The sequence below is a fragment of the Micromys minutus genome (assembly GCF_963924665.1).
Source record: "Micromys minutus genome assembly, chromosome: 5".
Classification (NCBI taxonomy): domain Eukaryota; kingdom Metazoa; phylum Chordata; class Mammalia; order Rodentia; family Muridae; genus Micromys; species Micromys minutus.
In genome coordinates, this window is record NC_137974.1 from 51,781,078 (window position 1) to 51,800,103 (window position 19,026).

Sequence of the window (19,026 nt, forward strand, 5' to 3'; positions counted from 1 at the left end):
ATTTCCTGATGGAGAATGCTCCAGTGCAGCCGCTTCCGGGAAGACACACCTTTGCCTTGCAAGCAGTAAAATGCTAATACTTGCATTAAATGCAATACAGTACAATAAATGTACTGAAACACCCTCTACAGAAAAGCAAATAAGACATCTGACTCAGCTTAACAGGGGACTGGCCTCAGAGGTGGAGCTACATCATTTGAACCAGCAACAAACTCAGAGAAGGACGATGCCAAAATGCCACTCTTTTACAGGTCATGGGTAGGGGTAAGAGAGGACTTGGTGATCCCATTTTACGCAGACAGGTCCTTGCCATACTGGACAGTAAACCAGACTTATTTGATATGGGCAGAAAAGCATAAAAAGAGAGGCCTTTCCAACTGAAATGCTAATTCTAAGAACAACCAGTTCCCTGCTGAACTTGATCTGAGACAGTTTGCACATAACTGTGATCCTAGCACTTAGGAAGAAAGGTACATTATGAGGTTGAGACCAGGCTATCTATACATTGAAACCTGAGACACAAGGGGGCCGTGTGTGTGTGTGTGTGTGTGTGTGTGTGTGTGTGTAAAAACGGAGATAAATCATCTAGGGTTTATGTCATGGTTCAGTGTCAAAGCACGTGCTTCGTATATGAAAAGCCATGGATTTTATCCTCAGTACCAAAAAGAAGTGGAAGAAATGTTTCCTAAAAGTAGTATTAGGGGAATTGGAATGAGGTTCAGCCAGTTAAGAACACTGACTCTTGCAGAAGACCTGGGTTCAGTTCCCAGCACCCACATGGAAGCTAATGACCATCTGTAGCTCCTCCAGTCTAATAGCCTCTACGGTCTCTCACAAGTTTCTGCACAAACACATTGCCAGGCATGGGAGCACATGCCTTTACTCCCAACACTTGGGAAGCAGACACAGGCAGATCTCATGAGTTTGAGTCCAGTCTGGTCTACAGATGGGGTTCCAGGACAGCCAGTGCTACACAGAGAAACAGTCTCTGTTAATTCATTAAAATTCATTAATAATTACTGTCATTGTAATTATTATTACACATAACTATCTACTTAGTTAAGGTTTCAAACCTTGCACCATACGGCGCCCCCTCCACCAGGACAGATCAGGCCTGTCACTCAGGCCTGTCCCTCTTACACAGCAGAACTAGCATGCCTATTTTCAATTTTATCCTTCTCTGGCCAGCTCTGATACCATGGTGAAAAGACAAAGGAGAAGGCAATGGAAACAGATGGGGTCATCTCAGTTACGAAGCACTTCCCAGCAGACTCTGGACCTTTTCAATGAAGTGGCAAATTTGGTTTTCCCAGAGTTCAGCAGTGTGACTGTCAGGCCACTGTGGAATGGCTACCAGCTGATGTGGGGACTTACCAAGAGCATGGCTACAGCTTCGACAGGATTCTGTCAAACTGACAATTATCTGCTGGAGGTCTCCTCTTGGTGGAGTAGGAGAGGGGTTGGGGTTCTTCCAGCCATTACATTTACAGGACTCCTCTGCCTAGAAATGGGAATAAAAAGAGAAACAACTGTTGTGACAGGCACCCATGGACAGTTTTACAAGAGACCAATGCACACTAGTTATCTGACAGGGATTCACACATGTGCTAAGTAATTTTCTATATATGTAACAGTAACAAAACGGTGGGGGGCTCAAAGGAAGGGTTTGAGAGGGGTTCAGATTTGCTTTTGCTGGTTGTACATACAGCTCAGATATTTTGCTATTGCATTCCCCAGGGGATTGTTCAGGGAGTAGTAAGATCAAAGACAGTCCACATTGGCTTCATAAAACAAGCAACACCTCCAAACATTAACAGAACAAGAAAGAGTTTACAATACTTGATATAAATCTCAAGTTTCCCTGAAGACTCACACCACAAAGCTGAATTACTTGGCCTCTGCACAGTGACCACAGCTACAAAATGAAGACCAAACATGAAGGACACATCATTTACTCTACGAGGCTTCCCATACTGTGTGTGACGCAGAGGCCTTCAAGTAGTGTCTTTAAGTGAAGGATCCCTGGTACCTTTGGAAAGCCCTGTTTGTGCCACAGCATCAGTTACTGGCGCTCTGAATATGTCGTCTAAAACAGTGGGATCTGGCTGCAGGGAAAGACTATCTCCAAAAATAAGATGGACAGCTCCAGGACATCTGACCTACCCTTATATATGGACACATGTACACACACACACACACACACACACACACACACACACACACCCCAGCACCTACCCTTATATATGTACACACACACACATACACACACACACATACACACACACATACACCAGCACCTACCCTTGTATATGTACACATGTACACACACATACACACATACACACACACACACACACAAATTCTTTAAAATAATAAAGTGGAGAGGGATCGAGGAAAAGTCACTCAAACCTTGAACCCTGCCCCCCCCCCCAAGTCCCAGCTGCACTTTTCTATTGTTTGTCTCTAAGGACAGGACACCTAAAGGTCAGGATCCCCTCTTTAGGACAAGTCAAAACTATGGAATCTAAGAGGGTTGCTGGGATGACTACAGGATAGTCTCTAACTCCATTATAACACTACTGAAAATCGACATGCCCTAGCACTATGACAGTTGACAGTAGTAACACAACAACTAGAAAGGCCCCAAAAAGAGAAAAGAAGAAGAAGTTTTGTTGTTTCTTAGGTGTTGATTGGTTGATTTGGTTGCTTTTGGTTTTTTTGAGACAGGGTTTTTCTGTGAAGGCCTGACCATCCTGAAGTTTGTTCTGTAGACTGAGTTTGCCTCTTAATTCAGAGATTCACCTGCCTCTGGCTCTCAGTCTCTGTGACCAAAGGTGTGTGCCACCATTGCCCAGCTAGAGGCAGAGTTTAAATTCCCCCAGAAACTCCTACCCATTTCTAGAAGACCATGTGACTATTTTCCCCTTCATAAACCTGTATCCCCTTTTATCTCCCTGTCTATATAAGAACAGAGAGAGAAACTCTCAAATTGATCTTATACTTCTTTCGTTGGCTAAAAAAAGCTTCTTGCTTCTACTCAATCAGGTATCATGGTTGCCACAATCCCAAGAGGAAGGAAAACTGAGACTGAGAAGTAAAATGGCAGCATTTTTTGCTCCATGTGAAAGTAAACCATGATCCTTTTCTGGTGCAGCAAGCCGCCAGACAACACAAAATGAGCAAATTACATCTCGAAGCATCAGTGTGGTACGGGAAGAACAAAACAAATACGCTGTGACTGAAGCAGAGGAGAAGGTGCCCTGTGAGGACTGCAAAGAGGAAGGGCGGCTGGTGAGCCTGGAGTGCAGTCAGGAAGGTGGAAAAGCAGAAGAAGGGAAGGTGGCGAAAGGAAGGAGCCATGTGAGGCCACATGAGCAACTACAGCCTCTACCTTAGCTACCATCAATCACCTCTCAAAGGGAACTCCAGGGCGTCGAATGGTAGGTGCCCCAAAACCTCCCTTCTCTCTCTCCTGCTTTCTGCTGTGCTCACCCAGCCCAGAATCCTCAGTTCCTCTCCTTTGATAATAGTCGCAGAGACTTATAAGAAACCCATCTATACATTTTCTGTTACTAATTTCCATGAAGAATCATCTTATTTCCTTTTTCTTTAAGTTTCCAGTTCAGCATCAACCAGGCATTCTGTGACAGACAGCAAACTCCCATTAACTAATACAGCAGAGAATTAAAACCTTCTGACAGACGGAAGAAGCACCAATGCTTAGACAAAGGCTCAAAAAGAGAGCGTGAGTTTCAACTTAAAAATGGAGCACTGGAGCTGGGTGAAGGGACACACACCTTTAATCTTCTAATCACTACACTCAAGAGGCAGATCTCTGAGTTGGATGACAACCTGGTCTGTAGAACAAGTTCCACGACACGCAGGGCTACATGGAAAAAACTTGTCTTGAGAAAAGCCAAACTATAAATTAGTAAACAAACAAACAAACAAACAAACAAGTAGAGCTCTCGGTATTCTCCTGCAGATATCACAAAGATGGCAGTTGTTCAAGTCAAAACATTTCTCATTAGATCTAAGGTTTACTTCAGAGTTAGAGTTCAGATGAGTAGGAAGGAGAAGTCTGAACTCTAAGGAATCACATCACTGAAAAGTTTCACTCACTCACATTCTTCCAAGTGTAGAGGGTGACCCCAAGATCTTGCCCATGTTAGGCAGTGCTTTCCCACTCTGTGGAGTCCCCAACCCCCTAACTTTTTACAAGCTCATTAATTTTGCTTCTGAGATAGTAGCAGCCATCCTAGATCCTCTTCCTTGGAAGGCTTCTCAGTACAGAAAGCAAACTGGTGGAAAGAAACTCTGAATGGAAGAGAACAAAGCCAGCCTTTACTAGCAGCTGTCATTCTGCTGAAGCTTCGGGACAAGAATCTGTATCACTGTCAAGCATCTAATTGCATGATTCAAAGCTGGGCATGGTGGTATATGTCTTTGTTTAATCCCAGCAATGAAAGGTGAGAGGTGGGTAGACCTCTGACTATAAAACCAGCCTGGTCTACATAGCAAGTTTCAGGGCTACACAGAGAGATATTGTCTCAAACACACACACACACACACGTGTGTGTGTGCACACATAAAAATAGAATTCAAGGATCCAGGAACTAGAGAATGATTTAGCAACTAAGACTCCCTGTTGTGCAAACATGGGACGTGAGTTCAAATTACCAGCAACCATGTCAAAGTCAAGTGTTGTGGCAGAGAGGAAATAAAAGATAGCTGAATCTTTTGAGTCACTAGCCTACTCCAGGGTCATCAACACACTGTCTCAAGGAAATAAAGGCTAAACATGATAGAGCCCTCTGGCTTTCCTGCATAAATGTGCATAACGCATGCACATACACAGAATACACACAGACACACACAAGATTTATTTGACAACAAAAAAGGAACTGAAGGACCTGGTTGGACTTGGTTGCATGTACCTGAATCATCAGCTTTTCAGGAGGCAGACAGAGCTAGAGGATGTAGGAATATGTGTGTATGTGGGTGTGTATGTATGTATATATATGTGTGTGTGTGTGTGTGTGTGTGTATGTATATACATATATATACATATATATACACATATACTCACACATATTTAAATCGATATGGCTTTCCTTGGAAAACTGGTTAATCTCAGTACCTCAGTAGTTTTTACGAAGTCAATTTTGGTTTCCATTGTTCGGAATGAATGAATTTTTTCTTAAATTAGCAGAAAACCTCCAAAGCAAAAGAAGACAAGAGGTAAAAGTCATGAAATGGAACAATGACAGTCCATTGGTTTTGTGGCACCATGGCATTCCATGGTGCAAGGCACAATGTAAGAGCCACCACAGGGATGGGGTGGCGGTAAAGTGACAGCCTGCTAGAGCTGGGGCTGTGATACCGTCATAGTTTGCAAGTGTGCAGCCCTGAGTTTATTCCCTAAAATAAAAAAAAGAAAGACCAAAGCATGCATAGTAGTGTTTAACTATGACCTGAGCCCTTGAGAAAAGAGGCATAAGAAGTTCACAGACAACATGTCTCCATATTGTGACCCTATCTCAAGAAAACAAGCAAACAAACAGGGCTGGCTATGGTAGTGGTCACCTTTAACCCTAGAACTATGGAGGCAGAAACAGGTGGGTCTCTGTGAGGTCAAAGACAGCCTTGTGCACATAGCAAGTTTCAGGATAGCCGGTACTACATAAAGGTGTCTCAAGAAAAAAAAAGGGAGACGGGTGATAGCTCCGTGTTGGTATCACAGCACCAGGTAGCATCCTGGATTTAATTTCCCAGAAGTACAAAACCAAACAAGCGTAATAGAGAGGAGAGAGGAAGAAAGGGAAGGGAAGGAGACAAAGAGGGAGGTAAAAATGGCAAGCCAAGTTGAGATATGTTACTACAAACAGTATTAAAATATATAGGACCAGTAAGATGGCTCACTCATTAAAAATGCTTGCCACCAAGCCTTATGACCTGAGCCTGAACCCCAGTGCCACACTGTAGAAGTAACTCAAACAGATTAATATCTAGACTCCACAGAGATGTAGTACACATACAGATGTTCACGCGCACACACACACACATGTTCATTGAAAAACAAATATAATTTAATGCCTTAATCTTATTAAATTGAATGTGATACTTCATACATATAATCCTGGCAGCACTCAGGAGACTTGGGAAGAATGACTGTGAGTTCACAGTCTGGACTACACAGCAAGACTGTCTAAAACACACCAGAAAAGTCATTGTGCCAGCAAGATGGCGCACTGGTGAAGGTGTCTGCCATCAAGCCTGAAACCTGAGTACAATCTGTAAAATCCACATGATGGAGTGAGAGGTTCTCAAAGGCCATCTATACACATCTAGTGTGCCTTATACACATTCTCACATTACACAGAGAAATAATGTATTTTTTAACTATTCTATACTGACTACATATTGTGATAATTTTAGAGTGCCAGACTCATTTTTTAATGTGATATTGTGGATTGAACAGTGCCTTCTAGAGCTCAAAGATTTGGACACAAAGACACAAGCTGGGAAGAGAGGCAACTGAAGACAGAGGCAAAGATTGGTGTAGTAAACCAAACAAAAGTATACCAAGGGTTACCAAGAGATGTCACCTTCTGAGAGAAGAAAGAAAAAGGAAGAAAAGCTGGGGAGGAAAAGATGGAAGAAAGTGAGTCTTTAGGGGGGACAGGGCTTTAGAAGAAGAGAAGACCCTTAGAAAGGGAGGTTTCGAAAGGCTTTTGAAGTAGAGGCGAGAGGGACTTTAGAAGAAATCAACCTTGCTAACATTGCTCGTTACTTCAGCTTCCCAGAGCCAACACAGAACCTGTTATCTTAAGGAAGCAATTTTGTAATCACGTGTGAGAAAGCTCTGCAATATGTGAGGTCACTAGAAGACAGTAGGCGAAGGCAGTTTACCTACATTCATGCTTACGCTCTCAGTGAAAATTTAGGAATCTGAGGCAGGAGGACCAGCACGACTTTGAGGCCAGTCTAAACTACATAGTGAGCTCTAGATCACACTGAGCTCCAAAACTAATTAAATACATACATGGCTCACATTATAACTTGAAGTACTGCAGAGAAGGATAATGAGAAACCACCCAAATCTTCACTGTGGACACTGAAGTTTAGGGTAGAAAGCATCAGTAGTCCTCAGTGGTTAAGGATGCCCCATGATGCGTGTGGTTTCCCTCTAGTTGGTTTTTAAGATATGGAGCGTATGTGAGCGGATGGAGTTTCAGGTATAAAGAGCACTTCCGGCACCTGTGTGTGCCCAGAAAAATGCCAACCAGCATGTACCGTACTGATAATGTGTGACAAATTGTCTACCCTGAGAGAAGGGAGATAGTCTTTTAAGAAAGTCAGTGGAAGCTGGGGTGTATCTCTGTGATAGTGTTTGCCTAGAATGTACAAGGCCCTGAGTTATAACCCGAGTACCAGAAATAAGAGTAAAAAAAATAAAAAATTGAAGTGAGTTCCATTGTCCTTGGCTGCCAAGAACACATTTCTGTCTTGTGCTTTGATCTGCAGCTATCCAGTCCTCCACTTGGGCCTTCATCTCTTCTTCCAAAGGTTACAGCCTGGCCAGTGCTCTCAGAGATAAGGAGTCCCCGTGGGAACACCTCTTCTATAGCTCTTGGTAATTAGGCGTGACAGCTGCTGTCAGAGAGAACTCCTAGCAGGGTTAGCCTGGCGGCCTTAACTCAATAACAGCTGGAGGACAACCTTTTAGGGAGCCCTCTGCCAAGCCAATTACCACAGCAGCCAGCAACCTTGGCACCAAGGAAAAGCCAGCTGTCCAGGTGACGTCATCTCCCCAACAGCAAGTCTATGCAGACAAGACATATCCAAGGAAGAAGAAAATGCTCTCCAGAAGCCTGAGACAAAAAGCGGCTTTATCCGCATGGGAGGCTGCTGGACATCCAGTGGCTTTCTTACCATGAACAGAAGACACTGGAGAGCCTCTAAGGATCGGAGCTGGATAGACATGTGGTCCCATCCAGATGACAAACAAGAGGAGCAGGGGATTGCAGTTTGCTTAGTGTTAACGTGTAAGCATTTGTGGTATTTGGAGGCCATACAGGAAAAGAGAAGAAAGACAGCCATACTGTCTAACAGAATTCTGTCACGCTGAAAATACTAGACGAATTCAAGTAGGTAGAAAACTCAGAAAGAGCACACTGATAAATAACGACTTCTTAGCCCTCAGGCTCGAGCACGGATAAGAAAACAGTGGTGGGAAATGGTGAATCTAGATTGATCCATGGTGGCTGATAGCATTTCTGCGCCATGCCCCCATGCTGGGGGAAACACCTGCATCTATACCTTCCCCTCACCTTGTACGACGAAGGGATGAGCTATCACACTGCTTAGAACCAAGCTGAGCCTGGGAGCTCTTCCATGCAGAAGCACAGATCCTGTCCTGGCAGGTACCTGAGCATGAGACTAGGGAGTGCGGGTAAGGAATGGGAATTATATTTTCAAAGTCCTAGCTCTGTAATTTAACAAAGGTATACTATTTAAAAGTCAAAAGAGGCCCCTAAGGTGGCCTGAGGCTCAGAGTGTGAAAGCAGTTGGCACCAGGCCATGAAGATGAGCTTAGATTGGTCCCTGGAACCCCATGACAGAAGGAGAGAATTGACTCCACAAACTTGTCCTCAGACCTCCATAAGTACAGTGTGGTACACTCACACCTACACACATACACACAATGAGGAAATAAACAAACACTGAAAAACTAAAAGTCAGAGACTGGAGAGACAACTTCAAGTTAAGAGCACTGGCTGCTCTTTCAGATAACCCAAGTTCTATTCCCAGCCAACAGGGAAGCTCATTAATGTTCGTAACTTCCGTTCATGGGAATGAAATACCCTCTTCTGGACTCCACGGGCACGGAACTAACATAGTATACAGACATGCCAGCAAACACCCATACATATAAAAAATTTTTAAACTTTTTATAAAAAAATTAAGAGAAGGGGTCGAAGATACACCTCAATGACAGAGTAGTTGCAAAACATGAGAGGCCATTTGGCAGAAAAGGAGAATTTGAAGAAGTTGAAGGAGAAGGAAGATAAGTTGAAAAAGTTGAAAGAGGAGCAGGAGGAGGAGGGGGAAGAGGAGGAGGAGGAGAAAGAAGAGGAGGGAGAAGAGGAGGAAGGAGGAGGAAGGAAAAAGAGGAGGAGGAGGAGAAAGCAAGCTAACCACCTCAGGGAAGTTGATTCTCCCGACTGGAGAAATGGCTCAACAGTTAAGAATGCTTGCTGCTCAAGCAGAGGACCTAGGTTCAGTATCTCACAGAAGGCAACTCACCATCTACCTCTAGCTCCAGAGGATCTGATGCTCTCTTCTGACCTTTCTAAGGACCAACACATATATTCACACAGACACACATAAAATTAAAATTTAAATCTTAAAAAATAACCTCAGAATCATGAATGACTAGGAAATGCAAGCCCTACTGAGGTTCCCCTCACCCCATTAGCAAGCTAAAAGGGAGAAACAAGAGCCTGGCTGGACGTGATGTAGAAAAACACTTGAGGTAGAAACCTTGATGAGCAGTTGAGGTGGAGAACAGTAGAACAGGACCTCAGGAATTAAGAAGGCATTGCCATATGATCCAATAATTCCACTTATGAGCATATATTTTAAGAAATTGAAGTAGTAATGCCCTTGCCAAGATGCACAGACCTTCAGCTCAAGCCTCAGCAATCAAAAAACCTATTACAGGAAATCAAAGCAAATATTTGTTCACCCACATTCTAGCTGCATTATTCAGTTAGCCCACGAGCCAAAAGTCAGAAGCAATAAATGAATAGGTAAATATAGCCTGACGTATGCAAGCAAATGCATTTATTTGAAATATATGTACATATATGTATATAATATATATATATATATATGCTTCTATGTTTGTGTGCGTGCCTATGTGCCTATGCATGTGTATGACCACGCATGTGTGCATGTGTATGTTTGTGTGTACATGAATGCTTGTGTGATTTGACCAGGAAAAGAAAAGAAAACATGATTTTGTTACAATGTGAAACTTGAGGATATTCTGCTAAGTAAAATAAGCCAGTCACAAGGGGCAAACACTGAATGACTTCACTTCTATGAAAAGCCAAGTTTATAAAGATAAAAATGCAGTAGTGGATGAATATGATTAATACATATTTATGTGTGTGTGTGTGTGACTTTAATATGCTCACTAAGTTTTGCAAGCTAAGTTTTGTTTGGTGGATGACAGTGGTGGTTTCCCAGTGTACGTTTCTGGAAGATTTCTTTTTACCTATCTATCTATCTATCTATCTATCTATCTATCTATCTATCTATCTATCTATTCATCTATTTTTCTATTTATTTTATGTATATGTGTGTGCCTAAGTATATTGTACTATGGACACATAGGTATCACAGAACCCTAAAAAAGACATCGGATCCCTTCAAACTGGAGTAGCAAGTAGTTGTGAGTAGAAACTGAACTTAGGTCCTCTATAAGAGCAGCCAGTTCTCTTACTGAGCCATCTCTCCAGCTCCCAATATAAGCTTCTTAATGTTACTAAACTATAGCCTTAAAGTGGTCATTATGGTGGCTTTCTGAGAGAATCATTCTGTAGTCCAGGCTACATTAGAACTCACAGCCCTTGTCCTGGTTAGTCTCTTTGTCAACTTGATGCCAGCTACAGTTACCTAGGATGAAGAATCTCAATTGGAAAAAAAAAAAAAAAAAAAAAAATGTCTGCATAAAACTGGCCAGAAGGCAAGCTTGTAGCGCAGTTTCTTAGTTAATGATTGAAGGGGAGAACTCTTCGGGTAGGGCCAACCCTGCTCAGGTGGTCCTGTGGTACATAAGAAGGTACACTGAGAAAGCCATGGGCGGCAAGTGAATAAGCAACATTCTTCCATGACCTCTACATCAGTTCTTGCCTCGGGGTTCCTGCCCTGACTTTCCTGGTTGATGGATTACACTGTAAGATTAAATAAAGCCTTTCCTCTTCAAGTCTCAGCCTCCCAAGTGCTGGAATTCCAGAAATAAGCTATCACACCAATGCTAAGATTCTACATTTTTCAAAGTTCTCTGGTTCAGATAAGCACTTGCTGATCTTCCAGCAGATCCAGAGTTGGATCTGAGTACTCACATGTTGGTTCTCACAACCATCTGTAACTTCAGGATGATGTCCTCTCTGGCCTCCGAAGATATTAGGTATGCATGCGGTGCACATATATTCATGAAGGCAAAACACTCAAACACACAAAAATATTTTAAAACTCTTTTAAAAATCTCTATACTGTGGTTATGGCCCAGAGGTAGAAAGCTTGTCTAACATAGATGGAATCTTGAGTTTAACCCCAAGTACCACCAACACAATTTCTTAGCAAGAATCACTTCTCTTTTTGTTGCCATGTGAAAGGGTTTTTGTTGTTGTTGTTGTTGTTGTTTTGTTTTGTTTTTTGTTTGTTTGTTTGTTTGTTTTAATTTTGTGTGTTGCCCACCTTGCAGGCACATGTTTTACTCCTATCATGCAAGAGGCAGAGATGGGAGGATCTCTGTGAGTTCAAAGCCAGCCTGGTTTACCTAGCAAATTTCGGGCCAACAAGGGCAACAGAAACAACAAAAGATGCCCAAGGGCTGGGGGAGGGAGGGGGAGGATAAAATAAGGCATGCGGAAGTAGGCAGACAACTTTGAGGTCCTGTTTTCGAGTTAAGCCCTTTCACTGTGTCACTGACCCTCATATGAAAAGTTCAAGTTACATTTTTAAAAATCTGTGGACAATTGCATCCATATATGGAACACTGTGATCATATTCATCAACTCTCTCTGACCTGAGTACCAGACCCAGTCCTCAAGCTTGATCAGTAAGCCACATCGTTAAGCCCAGAGAACCATCTCCTCCTCCTCTTCCTTCTCCCACTTTTTTTTTCTTTTTCCTTTTTCTAGTGAGACACAGTGTCACTGTGGCCCAAGCTGGCTTCACATGTGTGCTGCTCCTCTCGGCCTAGCCTCACAACTGCTGAATTACAGGTATGAGCTATAAACCCAGTCTCTTCCTTGACGTGGCAAAGCTGTTATTGAGAGATCAAAGTTACTGATGTTTCCTTAAGTGGATATGAAGCCGAATCGCATCCTAAATATTGTGTTTGAACATACAGATGAGTGCTGTTCTCAGCCAGGGTCAGAGAAACTCCTTTCTGCAGATGACAGTTAATGCAGAATCTGATAAATGGTGAAATGTAGTCTGGGTATATAAGTGTTTGGTGTTCAGTCCTAAATCAGACATCTACCTTACTGCCTCAAAGGCTCAGAGAACAATATGGAAAAGATATCTGGTGGGATGATTGAGTAGGAAGATGGAGATGAGGGTGTGAAATACTCTGGATATGACATGGTCGTCGGAATCATGGACATGTGTTCTTGTAGCTGCAGCTTGTGTGCTGGAGACAGAATTAGAGACAATGTTCCCCATACACACACATATACACAGGGTCTCTATGTAGCCCAGACCTATCCTCAAACCTGTGATTCTCCTACCTCCACCTCTCAAGGGGAATTCTTTTTGGGGGGTAGGGGTGATTTGACACAGGGTCACACACTGTTTCCCAGTCTGGCCTAGAACTCACTATATAACCCATAAATCCCCCTGCCTTGAGGTCCTGAATTGAGACTAATTCCATATGTGCCAGTTTTCAATGGGATTTTTTTTTGTTCACACACATACTTGGTTTTTATCTGTGAAGATGTTGAAGCATCCGGCTGAGTTTTCAACGCTGTGAACACCTCACCCACCTGGCTGGCTAGCATCCAATCACTACCAGTCACTGTGTATCTAGGCTGTATTACATATACGCTGTACATAATCTATATTAGACAGAGTCTATACCGATAAACAGATGGACTAACTCCCTCCTCCACCTGATGTTTGGGCACCAGGGCAATGGGATGAGCAGATTCAAGTCCCCCCTGAGGTTGCTTGGAAGCTGACATTCTCATGAAAGCCACATAACCCGCCCAACCTGTGAAACAGATCTTGCAGCCCACATTCCCAACAGCCTAAACTGGCTTTCTGCCTAGAGCTCTATGGCAGTTTGTCTTCAGCACCAACAGCCCCTTTTCAGCTGCCCTAGCCCTGCATCCTGTGGCCCTTTTCCAACTCCTGAGGCTCAGTGACATTTCGACTCAATGCCTCTCCCACGACCTCTGAGTCTCAGCCACATACCGTCTGCAGTGTTGCTGCCAAGGACTCCTTCAGCCATCATGCCTGGAAGGATGCTTCTCCTCCCTTCTCCCCACACGTCCCTACCCTCAACCCTTTCCTCTGACAAACACAAAAAAGGAACATTTTAATAAAAAGGAAAAATGAAAATCTTGCTCTATTCAAAAATCTCAAACTAATTTTTTAAGGAAAGAAGAGAAACTAATAAAAGCCACTATCAGACAGGGAGGACAAGAGTGGTGGAAGGGGACATGAAATCTAAGGTTTTCTAATTTCGACTGTTGGGGTCTCTCTCTCTCTCTCTCTCTCTCTCTCTCTCTCTCTCTCTCTCTCTCTCTCTCTCTCTCTCTTCTTTTCTTTTTACTCTTTTCCCTTGTGGTAAAATCCATAAACATATAATTGATAATGAAAACCTAAACCCTCCAGAATGGCCTTTCTAACCATGTAGACGTTCATTGAGATTCACTGAGTTGAGACTTGACAGCTACCATGATCCAGCTGTGTGATGTTTTTGTGAGTTCACTATTAAAGTGATTTTTCTTTTGAGACAGGGTCTCACTATATAACCCTGGCTGACCTAGAACTCACAGAGATTGTCTGCTGCCTTCCAATTTGGGAGATTAAAGGTATGAGCTACCATGCCCAGCACAATAAGAGGATTTAAAAAAAATCCTTATTAGGGGCTGGAGAGATGGCGCAAAGGTTCAGAGCACTTGTCCTTACAGAGGACAGAGGTGCAATTCATAGCACCCACAGGGCAATCACAACCATCTATAACTCCATTCCCAAGAGATCTGATACCTTCTTGTGCCCTCCATGATCAATAGGATGCACACATACATGTAAGCAAAACACCCATATAAATAAAATAGCTTTTTAAAATCGTGCTTAACCACCAAGGAGAACATTTAATTAGTTTCAAGACAACTATAGTCTAAATCATCTTATTTTCCAAAACACCCATAGGAAGACAGGTGATTAATTCAGTGGTAGAGGAGGGTGTGGCTGGCTTGAGTTTACACAGCTGGCAAAGAGCAAAGGGCCAAAACCAACACTGGGGCTCAGCTCTGACACTTGAAAGCATCTTGTGAGGTCTGGAGAGATGGCTCAGTGGTTAAGTGCACTGACTGCTCTTCCAGAGGTCCTGAGTTCAATTCCCAGCAACCACACTATAGCTCACTAATCATCTATAATGAGATCTGAGGGCCTCTTCTGGCGTCTGAAGACAGCTACAGTGTACTCATATACATTAAATAAATAATATTTTAAAAAAGGAAAGTATCTTGGGGCATCTCCTTAAACTGCAGGGACACAGAAATTGGTGGGGTGGCATATGACATGCATCCCGTCAATCAACAGGTGAAGGCAGCAGGGCCAGGAGTTCAAGGTCATCCTGGCTATACAAGAGACCCTGTCTCAACCTGTCCCCTCCCCCCAAAAAAGAAAGTGACTATTGATGAATGCAGCCACATCTTTGAATCTCAAAAACATTGCAGAATTAAAGTTAAAGTGTATTGTATAATCACCGTTCTCTGGTGATGGTGGCCGTACTAAATATGGAACCCAGGGTCATTTCACCTCTTAAACTATATCTCCGGGTCTCTGTTTACTTTCTTTGAAATCAGATCTCAATTGTGCCCAGGCTCGCCTTAAATTCATTCTGTGGCCCCATTCTTATCCTGTTATCCTCTTAACGGGGCAGCTAGAGTAATGAGGCTGGTCCCCCCCAAAGGACAAACCTCAGTCTGTTTGGAAGCAGCTTCTAGGGGTGGGCTGGGGCTGGGAAGAAAGGAGCAGGAGAGAAGACTTCAGAATATTCTCACCTGGGCATGGTGAGGCACACCTGTAATTCAGGCAATTGCAAGGCTGAGGCAGGAGGATTGCCACAAGTTCAAGTATGAGCTACACAAGTAGCATCCTGTCTCAGGTTTGGCTTAGAGCTTGCTTAGAATGCTTAAGGCCCTAAGGTTCAAACCCCAGCATACACACTCCTCTCCTCACTGAACAAAAAACAAAGAGTTTCTCTGCACAATCCCTGCTGGGTATAACAGGAAGGGAATCCACAGGCACTATGATTAACTTCTCTGTTTTCCTTCTTACCACGGCTCTGTTGTTTTCTTTTACCATCTGCTTCTGCTACCAGAAAGCAAGCTCTACAAGAATACGGACCCATCTGTCACCGCACCCCCACAGTTCCTACATCAATGCCTGAGTAACAGTGTCGACTGAATGGAAAAGCTGTCACTACCTACAGTGCACAGCTTTGACGCCCAAGTCTGGGATGGTGAGAAGCCTCCCGAGGGCACAGGTGGAAAGTGCCACATGAGGATTTGAACCCGGGTCTGCGGTCTAACCGCCCTGAGGTTTTTGGGTCTCCTCGTTCTCTTTGCTTGCTTTCAGACAGTTCGAAGCACTGTCGTCTACAACTCCAGACGGGTCTCTCTGAAGTAACTTTAAATTTGATTTCCCACTTTAAGTTTTCTCTTCCCCCATTATTGTGTCTCTAGCAAGAAGCTCCTGTGGCTTTCACCTCCTTTTACACATGTAGCAGTGCTGGGCTGGGGAACCTTTCTGTGCAAGAGTCAGGTAGCCATTCCTGCAGAGACCTGCAGTCCTGGGCTGCATGACTCATTTGTTATTTCAAAGTACGCTGACCTTGGCTTCCTTGGCATCCGGCCAGCCCATTTCAACACCGGCTCGTTACAGACGCAAATTAGTGCAGCCACCATCCATCCTAAAACAGTCGCTGACAGTCCGGGAATCTCCTGCACAGCAAGGAAGGAAGGGGTCCCAGGAGGCTGCAGAAAGGCACATAACTAAGGGGATTGGGACTCATGGGCAGCACGGGATTCAGGACCCTGACCCAGCACTGAGGCAACCAAAGGGATAACTCTATGCCTCTTTCAGAGGTTGGGTGACTATTCCAAGGGTATGGTTCACTCTTTCCCAAAATCAATATATTCATGATTTAGAAATGATAAAACTATACATGATGGTCTATGTCTCCAATGCCAGAACTCAGTGGAGGCAGGAGGATCAGAAGTTCAAAGTCAACACTGTCCCTGGATTCACATGTGACCTTGCCTTCAAAAAAATGAAAGAGGGGGAGGGGAAGCCAGAGAGAGAAAAGGAAGGGAGGAGGGACATGGAAAAACTGCTGACTTCTTTAAAAAAAAAAAAAAAGACAACAAGATACAGAAATAAACACAGTAAAGGACTGAAGTATAGCTCAGTGGCAAAATGCTTGCCTAGTATGCACAAGACCCCATCCCCATTCATTCCCAGGACAGAAAACAAAAAGAAGAGGGGGACTGTGAGTGTGCCTCTATGTGTGCAAAGACACAGGCAACCAAGGTAAACTGATGTAAAAGATGAACACAACTCAAAGCATAGGGGATTCATGATCACATGTCCGGCTCAGTGGACAGAGGTGTCTGCTGATGGGCCTGAGTTTGATTCATGGGTCCCACATGGTAGAGGAAGAGTGGTGCTCCAGGTTTTTCTCTGACCTCAATATGCAATTAACAATATGTAAATAAAGAAGTACAAGCCAGTTAAATTAGACTCTATCTTGGGGGGGGAAGGGGTCCACAAAGTTAAATGAATACCAGTAATAGCAGTAAAAACCAGAACTGTACACTCGGTAAGTCAGCCCAGAACTGACCGTCACTCTTGGTGAACAGTGCTGGCTACAAAAAGATGGACAGTCACATGACTCCACTTAAGAAGCTCAACCTTAAATTTTTGTTATGGGAAGCTGTGAGAAGCTGTTAGGTAATCTCACTTCTCTGCCATTCCTGAGGAGACCTTGGCACCCAGGAGCTTGGCTCAGCTGAGGAGAATGTACAGATGAATGGTCTCTTTCCAGATTCTGCAGCCAGTAGGTCAACATCACTGAGGTGCTCTTGCACCCCCTAGCTTTCTGTGCTGGAGTCTCTGGCTGCCACCCTCCCAAACCCCCAGTTCTACACAGCCTCTGGAAGACCATAGGTAACAACTTCACAGTCATCTTCCAGAACTGGCTGGGGGCAGCAGGACTTCACATGATAGTTACCATTTCAGAACTCACCACGACCCACACCAAGAACAAGGAACCATGGCACCAGACAAGGAAGTCTACAGCTGGCATTCCATCAACTGTGACATCACCTCTTACACACCAGCCTATCGGCTGTCTCCCAGCATTCCCTTTCTGCCCACACTGTTGTGGTTAGGCACGTTGGATTCACGCCCATATCCCTGCCTCACAAGGTCTTCTCAATACATCTGAATGTCAAATTTGCTCTTTCAAATCCCAAATTAAACTCCAGTCTGGGAGCCTAAAGTGTGAGGGGTAACTCAGAACTGTCATCCCAGCACCTGTTGGCTGAGTCAAAAGGATTGTGAATCCCAGGTGAGTTTTGGGCTTCATAACAAAAATCACACCACAAAAGACCAAACAACTAAATGAAAATTAATTAAATATGTATTGGCTCCCATTTTGAAAATGGCTAGCACGTTTAACTTTGTTTTCTTAACTTAAAAGCAAGTGTTGCTATAGCTGGGTGATGGTATCCGAACCCTTTAATCTCCAGCCCTCAGGAGACAAAGAAGTATCTCTATGGGTTCGAGGCCAGGTTGGACTAATAGCAAGTTCCAGAACTTTCAGGGCAACATAGAGAAACTGTATCTCAAAGCAAACAAGGAGAGAAACAAAGCACTTATAACTGCTGTTATAAATATTGCTGCTCATGTTCAGCAGTCAGAACGCTCAGTGCTCGAGCAGAGGACCCAGATTTGATTCCCAGCATCCACATGGAGTCTCACAATCCCTAAACTGCACTTCCAGGGGACCTGACTCCCCTGTTCAGGCTGCACGCACTTCATGCGCATACATTTAAGCAAACTCACACACATGAAATAAAACAAATCTTAAAAAACAAAACACGGCTACACACAACAAACCGGCTGCATTCACAAGCACAGTGTATTCAAATCAGTGGTTCCTTTATGTGTGAAGAATCCTTATGAGAGACAGGATCTTATGCATCCTAGGCTCATCTTAAACTAATGAGAAGTGACCTTGAACTCCTGATGCTTTCTCCTCCTCCTGAGTGCTAGAGATATGAGCAAAAGCCCACACGATCAAGAGGTGCTGGAGCCTCCTGCACATGATAGGCAAGCAATCCAACAATTGAGGTACATCCTGGCCCTGGGAGGATTCTATTTTATGGGAATGTAGAAACAGCAAGGATAATCTCAGGAAATGGTGATAGAGTCACTAGGATGACCAGAGTGGCAAAAAGCAGTGTCTGCTGAGAGTGTGGAAAGATCAGCTTTCTCTGAGGACGGAAGCAATGTCAATATTATGACTTCAGAGTAGTGTGTGACTATAATCAGAGGCAAGAGGACACTTGGACTTCACAGTAAGGTCCTGCCTTTTTGCAAAGAAGGAAGTAGGAATATCTCAGCAGGTAAGAGTGCTTCCTGTTGTTTAAGGGGATTGATGGAGAAGCTTGGTTCTTAGGACCCACGTCAGGCAGATCACAACCTTCTGTAAGTCCAGTTCCACAAAGTTCAATGCTCTCTTCCAGCCTCCAAGAGCATCACATACCTGTGGCATGCACACAATAAATAGATCTCTAAAAGAGAAAAAAAATAATCATTGTATTTATATGAGTACACTGTCACTGTCTTCAGACACACTGGAAGAGGGTATTGGATCCCATGACAGATAGTTGTGAGCCACCATGTGGTTGCTAGGAATTAAACTCAGGACCTCTGGGAGAGCAGTCAGTGCTTTTAACCACTGAGCTGTCTCTCCAGCCTCCAAAGAGA

The 19,026-nt window shown here is 43.7% G+C and overlaps 1 protein-coding gene across 1 annotated transcript in view; it reads right to left on the minus strand.

The window, feature by feature from the left end:
* Positions 1–19,026, minus strand: part of KAT2B (lysine acetyltransferase 2B) — an 89,852-nt gene that overhangs the window by 57,117 nt on the left and 13,709 nt on the right. The window contains exon 2 of the mRNA XM_080916963.1: positions 1,375–1,501. Coding sequence (XP_080773089.1) covers positions 1,375–1,501 — 127 coding nt within the window. The remainder of the gene's footprint in view (positions 1–1,374; positions 1,502–19,026) is intronic.